At 40.5% G+C, this 10473-nt stretch overlaps 1 protein-coding gene across 1 annotated transcript; it reads left to right on the plus strand.

Annotated features, from left to right (window-relative positions):
• The first annotated feature begins 9433 nt into the window (after window positions 1–9433).
• On the plus strand, window positions 9434–10270 carry LOC141636313 (uncharacterized). The gene has a single exon (XM_074446742.1). It carries the CDS (start codon window positions 9434–9436, stop codon window positions 10268–10270), a length of 837 nt encoding a protein of 278 aa, XP_074302843.1.
• The last annotated feature ends 203 nt before the right edge of the window (window positions 10271–10473 follow it).

A 10473-nucleotide genomic window follows, 5' to 3' on the forward strand; every position in this document is an offset into this window, starting at 1 on the left:
AGGAAAACCGTTTAGAGATGCAGTCGGAAACTGAGCTTGAAGATGACGGAAATGGTGTTACACGGTTCTATTATTGCTTGTTGCTGCTGTTTGTTGTTTTCGAAAAGAAGAAGAATGGAAAGGAGGTGAGTATGCAGGGAAATTGCAGGGGGTGTGGGGTTTGCGGGTAGTAGTAACAATAAAATAATAATAATAATAATAATAATAATAATAATAATAATAATAATAATAATAATAATAATAATAATAATAATAATAATAATAATAATAATAATAATAATAATAATAATAATAATAATAATAAAGTTAGAGTGTAAGAGAGTTTGTTATCGAAATCGGGTTGGTCCGAATTGAAATAGCTTTATAAGAGAAATGCGACGATCTTTGCTAGAAGGAATTATTATTATTATTATTACAGTAATTATTATTGTCACTATTATTATTCGACCAAAAATACGTATCTTTATATAAACTACGCTTTAAAATATTCTTTTCATAAAAACCGTGCTCAAAATGAATTAATTGATTTGAATAATTTAATAATATAAAATAAAGTAATCAAACGGTTTAATAAATTTTAAATGTCACAAAGGGAAATTCGCGGGTGTTACATGAGCTCTAAGTCCACTAACCCCATCATATTTAGTGTTAGTGAGATAATCCATTAATTCCCCAGTTTTAGCCTTTTCAGATTCCTTATACCGATTTCCTATAGCCTCAAGCAACTCCTTAGCAGTCTTAATCTAAGCAGAAAAACCTTGAAATTTCCCAGACATCGTTTTTTTATAATCAACATACTTAACTTATTAGCCTTTTCCCACTTATGAAAATGGTCCTTTTACCGAAGTGGCTTGGGTCTAGTGGTGCGTGGGAGTGCCTCAAAGCGTTGAATATTTTGACGAACTGCGAGGTCCCGGGTTCAATGCCCTAGACGGGAGCACTGTGGTATTTGCATGGTGGCCCTATGGGTCTGTTAAACGAGGTGCCGGCTTTCCGTGCTGTCGCGTATCCTCAAGGTTTGGGCTCTCCGGACTCTCCTTATGATCTGTGGTGTAAAGACACTCGCCATAGTTCTGACTAGGCGGATCCAATAAGGTTTGAAAGGAAAGCCATTTCCCTTGCTTGCATAAAAAAAAATGGTCCTTTTGAGCTTGACTGCTCTCTTGTTTAAGAGCCGAAGGTTTGTCCTCAGTCAAAGCTATATCAAATTATTTACACTTGTATTTACTCAACCACTTACTCAAATTAACTTGTACAACTTCCCCCTTTGGGCAGGAAATTATAGAAACTAATTTAAGAAGCACAAACATTTCGAAATCCTTATGAATTATTTTAAATATTGATAGATAACCCGCTTTGGCCAAGCTACCCACCGCAATTAAAATAAATCATCGAAACAATACCCATATATTTACATACATGCTATTTTCAATATTGAACTTTGTCAATATTAGATGAGCGGCATGTTATTTATCATTAAGCATTCGTTTTCATGATTAGATTTATTGCGGGTCAAAGTATATACGTACATCACTCATTAAAATCTAATAACAAAGTGTAAAATCACGGCTTAATTTCATTGTACATGCTATATTTTTCTTTACTGACAACATGATTTATATAATATGATGATGATAGCATGATGATAAACAGACCCGGAGAGGAATAAAACGAGAAACTTTATAAGACCCCAGCAGTATAAACACAAGTTGAATACAACTTAATCAATCATAAAAAGACGAAAACACAAAACGCAATTAATAATTAATTAAATTTTGTTCCATGCGAAACAAAGAAAAACAAAACAAAACATATGACAAACCGGCCGACAATCACATACTAAGAAATTGTTCATACGTCTTGTTAGGCCCAAAATCTGGATATGGGCTGACTTGGGGCAGCAGACCTGTGGGAAATAATTTGTATACTTCCCTTATTATTAAGGATTATAATGAATTTTATGATGACGATCACTAGTCATAAAATAAAATACATAAACAAAAGAAAAGGATTCAGAAATAACCTTCGGTCCTAGCAAAAACGGCCTAAGAACAATATCAAAATAGATATTCGCCTATCAGTTGCACCCAAGACGATATGAGATATTCCCTATTGATTATGCTAGAATCGATCTAAAATTTTCTGTAAAATTTAGTTGTTTTGTGTTTTTCTTCTGATGAGAGAGGAGGCTAGGTCAAAAAAAGAATTAGGTCGAATAATGATCTCCCTTTTTCTTCTTATGGTGACCGAAATATGGGAGTGAATTAGGGAAAAATAATCTTCCCTAATTCGGCCCATATAACCGAAATAAGGAGTGTAATCTCCTTATTTTTGGTCTTTCCAAAAATGTATAAAATGTGTTAAATTGTCATCTAGTGAGGATCGAGCCCATGACCTCTTGGTTTGTGTACCCTCACTATTACCACTATGACACATTCATCTTGTTGATATTAAATATAACTGATTACATTTATTACGAATTAACAGATTAATTCGTCCAAGCTAACATTACATACATTTAATTAAATATAACTTATTATATTCAATTTACGAATTGACAGTTAATTCGTCTTAACTAATATTATTTAATCTTCATTAAATAATTGTGTCATCAACACATTGACTAACTGTTTAGTCATATTAGGCATCGATGTGATTATATTTCTATAACCACATTTCTCAAGCACATCCTATAGGTGTGACCTTTAGGGACCAGTTGATCACCGCCATCTGTATGATAATAACGTCAAACTTTCTAGCAAGCCAACCGTTATTAGGTAAACGTTAATCAACTGATTAAATATACGAAGTATACCCTTGTAAACCTGTAAGAGATTTACAAATGTTATCACACTAATTTGTGGAGGACACAAGCTCCAACAAACTCCACTTGTCCTCACAAGTGTATGTGCGATAACCGATTCTCATATCCTAAAATTTCTCCCACTCAATGTAAAACAATTTGCAAATCCGTATTCACAAAGGTCGTATTTTACAAGCGATCAATATCAAGAGTGGTTTCCCCGACTAGAGAGTAACTTAACTGATAAACGAATCAACATTCGAGCATGGCCATGCATTTCAGTTACAACTCCTCGAGTGGCCCTGAGAAATAACTATACCTGATAAGGGTTGGATATTTACCTCAACTCGAATCCCGCAGATGTAAGCACAGTATGAAATGACCCAGAAAAAATCTACTTAGCCTCCAGTTACGGCAGACCGTGAGAAAGAAACCAAAGTCACCCAAAAACTGCCTTAATCTCAAGAGACAGTCGATAGTCAAAAGAATCGACTCTAGGAAAACAATGGACGTCCTATCCACGACCTGGCACCGAATGTTATTAAACATTTAGGACTCCATTACGTTGTCACAAAAAGTTGTCCTACGAGGTATTGTCATAATCTCGCTTCTGTGATCGATCAGTCAACCGTTTGACTTATGGCTCGTTGAACCCACCATTAATCGACTGCACAATATAATAGCCGGAGTTATCAGCTCACATTGGCGATTACGGACCAAAACAAATATAATATAATTCAGTTCACTTTGTGGTGTTCAATGTTGTCAGTACAATCCACATGAAAAACAAAATATTATATATAAAACGATGAAGTTATAAATAGTATATGAAAAAGATGATGTATCAAATCCATAATCAAGTACTACAACTCAGGAACACGTTTAATTCCCATGGAATTAACATGCCCTACATGCTTATCATAATTCAACGGTTTAGTGAAAGGATCCGCGATGTTATCATCCGTCGCAATCTTGTCTATCACTATCTCCTCTTGCTCCACGTAATCACGGATCAGGTGAGCTTTCCCATGTACATGTCTAGATTTGTTGCTAGACTTTGGCTCCTTAGCCTGGAAGATGGCACCTCTATTGTCACAATAGATGGTGATCGGGTCACTCGAACTAGGAACTACTGTAAGTCCTTGTAAAAATTGACGCATCCATATTACTTCCTTTGCTGCCTCCGAAGCGGCATAGTACTCGTATTCAGTAGTAGAATCTGCTACAACACTCTGTTTGGAACTCTTCTAGCTGACCGCTGCACCATTAAGAGTGAAGACGAACCCGGACTGACATTTTGAGTCATCTCGATCCGTTTGGAAGCTAGCATCTGCGTAACCGATTGCGCATAGCTTAGTATCGCCTCCATAAGTCAATACCCAATCCTTAGTCCTCCGTAGGTACTTGAGGATGTTTTTGACAGCTATCCAGTGTGTTTCACCTGGAGTCTTTTGGTACCGACTCGTCATACTCAATGCATATGCCACGTCTGGACGTGTGCATATCATGGCATACATGATCGATCCTATTGCAGATGCATAAGGAACACGACTCATGCGCTCAATCCCTTCAGCGTCGTGGGTGATCGAGACTTGCTCAACCGCATCCCGGTCGTCATTGGAAGGTTCCCCTTCTTGGAGTTGGTCATGCTGAACTTCTCAAGAATCTTATCCAAATAAGACTCCTGACTAAGTGATAACGTCCGTCGTGATCTATCTCGGTAGATACGGATTCCCAAAATGCGTTGTGCCTCACCCAGATCTTTCATCTGGAAATGGTTCTTCAACCATTCTTTAACCGAAGATAGGAGAGGAATGTCATTCCCAATATCAAGAATACAATCTTGCTCCCACTCGACTTGATATATAAGCATGGTTCCTTGACCGATCGAGTGAAACCATACTCTTTTATCACTTGGTCGAAACGATGATTCCAACTCCGAGAAGCTTGCTTAAGTCCATAGATGGAACGCTTAAGCTTGCATACTTTCTTAGGATGTTCAGGATCTATGAAACCTTTGGGTTGCACCATGTACAACTCTTCCTCCAAATAACCGTTTAAGAAGGCGATTTTCACATCCATTTGCCAAATTTCATAATCATGAAATGCGGCTATCGCTAAGATTATCTGAATGGAACGTAGCATGACTACAGGTGCAAACATCTCATCATAATTCAATCCGTGCACTTGAGTGAAAACTTTTGCCACAAGTCGTGCCTTATAGGTATTTGGTTGCGCGTCTACAGAACGCTTTATTTTGTAAAGCCATTTGCACTATAGAGGTTTTACCTTATCAGGTAAATCAACTAGATCTCATACGTTATTCTCATACATGGAGTCCATCTCGGATTGCATGGCTTCGAGCCATAGCTTTGAGTCGGAACAGGTCATGGCACCTTTATAGGTAGCGGGTTCAGTACTCTCTAGGAGTAAAACGTCATTCTCCTCGACCATACCAATGTATCTGTCCGGAGGATGAGAGACTCTACCCGACCTCCTAGGTTCCTCAGGAATATTAACCGTATCATCAGTTGGAGGAACAACTTCCTCCATCCATTCCTTGGTCGTTGGTTCTGGAATCTCCGACAGCTCGAAGGTTCTATTACTTGTCTTGTTCTCGAGAAATTCTTTCTCTAAGAACGTCGCACTAGCCGCAACAAAAACTCGATGTTCGGTAGGCGAATAGAAGTAATGACCAAATGTTCATTTTGGATAACCTATAAAGTATGTCTTGACCGATCGCGGGCCGAGCTTATCCTCGTGTCTCCACTTGACATAAGCCTCGCAGCCCCAAACCCGAATAAAGGACAAGTTAGGGACCGTTCCCTTCCACATTTCATATAGAGTCTTGTCGACAGCTTTAGACAGACTTCGGTTAAGTATAAGAGCAGCTGACAAAAGAGCAAAACCCCATAATGAATCAGGCACTACGGTGTGACTCATCATGGATCGAACCATATCAAGTAAGGTTCGATTTCTCCGTTCGGACACACCATTCAATTGAGGTGTTCTAGGTGGAGTTAACTGTAAAACGATTCCAGAGTCTTTCAGGTGTTGATCAAACTTATTTGAAAGATATTCGCCACCCCGATCTGAAAGGAGTGCTTTAACCTTTCTTCCCAGTTGGTTCTGTACCCTGTTCTGGTATTCCTTGAATTTCTCAAAGGACTCACTTTTATGCTTCATTAAGTAGACATATCCGTATCTACTTAAATCGTCCGTGAAAGTGATAAAATATCTATAGTCATCTCTAGCGGTAATTGACATAGGTCCACAAACATCAGTATGTATGAGTCCTAATAGGTCACTAGCGCGCATTCCAACACCTTTGAAGGAAATTCGAGTCATATTGCCAATGAGACATGATTCACACGTGTCATATGTAGAAAATTCGAATGCGGGAATAGTCCCATTATTGACGAGTTTCTTTACGCGTTTCTCATTTATGTGTCCAATTCGACAATGCCATAGATAGGTTTGATCTTTGTCACCAACCTTTAATTTCTTATTATTCATGTGTAATTCTTCCGTGGTTTGATCTAAGATGTAAATTCCATTCATGGAAACTGCTTTGCCATAAATCATTTCATAAAAAGAAAATATAGCTATTATCCTTTATTGAAAATGCAAAACCGTCTTTCGCAAGTACGGAAACTGAAATAATGTTCTTAGATAAACTGGGTACATAGTAACAGTTATAAAAATAACTCAAAACCACTAGGGAGTTGGATTACGTATGTTCCCTTCGAGACTGCAGCAACTCGTGCTCCATTCCCGACTCGCAGGTCCACATCACCCTTTTCGAGAGGCATGATGTTCTTTAGGTCCTGCAAATAATTACACAGATGAGAACCACAACCAGTATCAAGTACCCAAGTTCCGAAACTTGCATGGTTTATCTCAATCATATCAATATAAGATGAAATACCAACAGGAACGACGCGGCCTGCTTTTATGTCCTCACGGTACACGGGACAGTTCCTCCTCCAATGTCCAGTTTTGTGACAATGGTGGCACTCAATGTCACCGCCCTTGCTCTTTGTCTTGCCCTGTGAGCCACTAGTCTCACCAGGCCCACTCTTACCGTTTCCTGACTTCTTGAACTTTGGCTTACCTACAGCTAGGTCGCCATCAGCCTTGCCCTTACCTTTACTTTTATTGGAAATCATGAGAACATCCTGCTTCATGCTCCCACTCAATTTCATATCCTTCTCGGTCTGTACAAGAAGGGAGTGTAGCTCATGAGAACTCTTTTTCAAGTCATTCATGTAGTAGTTCGCCCTGAAAAGGGCAAAACCATCATGAAGAGAATGAAGCATTCGGTCAATGACAATGCTCTCACTGATTTTGCAATTAAGTGCCTCCAGCTTCTCAACATTCTCAATCATGTGAAGAATGTGTGGGCTAACCGGTTGGCCCTTCTGGAGTTTCGCATCAAAGAAGCGACAGGTATGCTCATATGTAACGGTTCTCGGTGCTTTTGAGAATTCGTTAGTGAGCGTAGTGAAAATCTTGTTTGCACTTTGGGCAATGAAGCGTCTCTGCAAATTGGTTTCCATTGCAAAGATGAGTACATTCTTTATCGCACCCGCTTCCATAACGAAATCACTATAAGCGAGTGACTCGTTGGCTCCTGCATTGGGGCATGCGTTGACCGGTATTGGCTCAGTTAAGTACCTGAGCTTACCGTCAGCAATGGCAGCATTCCGTAGTGCTGCCTCCCAGTCCGCAAAGTTGGACCCATCATTCTTGATCGAGTGGGTGATTCATTTGGTCCATGAATATTTTCAGCCAGGACGAGCGATCTAGTGTGGCACTAGGTATTGGGATTGCGTTATTTCCAGCCATTTGTTGTAACAGTATTATCGAAAATAATCGTGTTCTACACTGCGAACGAAGAATAAAAAAAATAAGCATGTGCATTGTTTTGATTTTAAGTCTAATGAACTAATGTCATAACGCGAAGACTCAAAAACATTTATACAATTGACCTCCCTCAAGAATTATATAAATGATCCCAAGACTCAATTATCTGTAAATTGATAAGCTAACCTTTTAGCTAATTCTACCGTTAGAATTCTTGGTCGATAAATTTCTGTAAATTCTATCTTTAGTCCATCATAATCACGAGAAACTCTTCGGACTATGATGTTGAGGTAAACTAAGTCAACACAACTACTTACCTAACGTAGAAGGGGTCATATTAGGCCTACCGACGAAGAAGGGATTCATAGATGTTTGCCCTTATAAAGACTAATCTCAATTAAGCGTGGACCCACAATGATATGGTGGGCATAGACCCATCCGTTATTTCGCATAAATTAAGCGTGGACCCAAGCTTCACCCCGGTACAGCAGAAGAGAAGAAAATTTGCGGCAGAAAGAAATGAGGTCATTAACAAAGAAGTAGACAGTCTCCTGGTAGCAGACAAAATTAGGGAAGTTAGCTAACCTGAGTGGCTCTCTAATATAGTAGTGGTGCCCAAGAAGAACGGCAAATGGAGGGTGTGTGTGGACTTCACAGATCTAAACAACGCTTGCCCCAAGGACCCTTTCCTACTGCCACATATCGATGCAATGGTGGACGCTACTGCGGGACACGAGGTACTCACTTTCCTCGATGCCTGGAGCGGTTATAATCAGAACAAGATGCATCCACAAGATCAAGAGAAAACAGCATTCATGTCAGAAAGAGGCATATATTGTTACAAGGTCATGCCCTTTGGCCTAAAGAACGCCGGGTCCACTTACCAACGGTTGGTAAATAAAATGTTAAAACAACAAATAGGAAAGACCATGGAAGTATACATAGACGACATGGTAGTGAAGTCCAAAAAAGCAGAAATGCACATGGAGCACTTGGCGGACACCTTCCAAACATTAAGGGAGTTTAAAATGAAACTTAATCCATCTAAGTGCTCGTTTGGGGTGTCCTCAGGAAAATTCTTAGGATATATGGTGACCCAGAGGGGAATTGAAGCAAGCAAGGAACAGATAAAAGCAATACTCCAGCTGGAATCACCCCATAAGCCAAAGGATGTGCAAAGATTAGCAGGGAAGGTTGCGGCCCTAAACAGGTTCATATCAAGGGCCTCGGAGAGGTGCAAGCTGTTCTATGATATATTGAGGAAGAGTCAGAAATTCGAATGGACTGTGGAACATGAAAAAGCGTTCGCAAAACTCAAAAGCTACCTCAGCACGCCACCATTACTCGCAAAACCAGAGCAAGGGGAACCACTATTCTTGTACACATCGATCACGGAAGCGGTATGTAAGCGCGGTCTTAGTCAAAGAACAGGAAGGGGTGCAGCATCCCGTATATTACATTAGCAAGTCTCTGCTTCCTGCAGAGACCAGGTACACTTCCTTTGAAAAACTAGCATTGGCTTTGGTTACTGCTTCTTATAAACTGCGGCCATACTTTGAATCTCACACCATCCACGTAATAACCAATTACCCGCTAAAGACTATTATGAGGAAGCCTGAACTTTCGGGTAGAATGACTAAATGATCAGTACATCTTAGCGGCTATGACTTGCAATTTGAACCCAGAACAGCGATAAAATCCCAAGCCCTAGCAGATTTCGTCTCTGACTTCTGCCCTGCCACCCATGGGGAGGCATAAGAGGGAATGCTGGCGATAACAGGGAATCAGGATGGTGAGATATGGACCGTATACATTGATGGAGCCTCAAATGAAAGAGGGGCTGGTGTGGGTTTAGTCCTTCGATCTCCTAAAGGAGATATGATAGTACAAGCTATCAGGTGTGAGTTCAAGGCAACCAACAACAAAGCCGAGTACGAAGCCCTTATACTTGGTATGCAGATGGCGTCAGGGCTCAAGGTGAGGAACCTGAGGGTATACAGCGACTCCTTACTTGTGGTAAATCATGTGAACAACGAATACGTAGCACGTGATTCAAAGATGATAGCCTACTTGAAGATAGCCACAGAGCAGAAATTAAAGTTTAGAACATTCAAGATAACTCAGGTGCCGCGGGAGCAGAACGTGGAGGCAGACGCACTGGCCACGTTAGGATCCACCTTCCAGCCCGCAGAACTATCAAACATACCGATTACCCATGTGTTGACCCCAGCCATCCAGAGGGAACCAGATCAGAGACCGGTGAAAGAGGATGTACACATGCAGAGTGCACAGGGAACCAGGACACTGGTTTCCACAGTAGGGCAGCAGGATGCAGATTGGAGGGTTCCATACCTAAATTGGTTAAGGGATGGGACACTCCCTGAAGACAGAAAGGAAGCACAAAGTTTCAGAATAAAAGCTTCCAGGTATATCATGATTGATAATATTCTCTTCAGAAAATCATTGGCAGGACCATGCCTCAGGTGCTTAAGAAAAGAGGAAGCTGAAACAGTACTGCAAGATGTACACAGCGGAGAATGCGGGAACCATGCTGGAGGGCGAAGTCTGTCAAACAAAATCTTGAGACAAGGGTATTTCTAGCCCACCATGCGCTCAGACGCCGTAATTCACGCTAAACGCTGTGAATCATGTCAAAAGGCGGCTCCAGCAATCCACCAGCCAGCAGAACCAATGCATCCGATTATCTCTCCATGGCCATTCATGATGTGGGGCATGGACATAGTGGGTAAGCTGCCCAGGGCTCCAGGAAACAGAGTATATATGCTAGTCATGACCGACTACTT

This window comes from Silene latifolia, chromosome 2 (genome assembly GCF_048544455.1).
Source record: "Silene latifolia isolate original U9 population chromosome 2, ASM4854445v1, whole genome shotgun sequence".
Lineage (NCBI taxonomy): Eukaryota > Viridiplantae > Streptophyta > Magnoliopsida > Caryophyllales > Caryophyllaceae > Silene > Silene latifolia.

Excerpts from the sequence above, each read along its gene's own strand:
- LOC141636313 (XM_074446742.1), top strand. The coding sequence starts at position 9,434 with ATGCTGGCGATAACAGGGAATCAGGATGGTGAGATATGGACCGTATAC.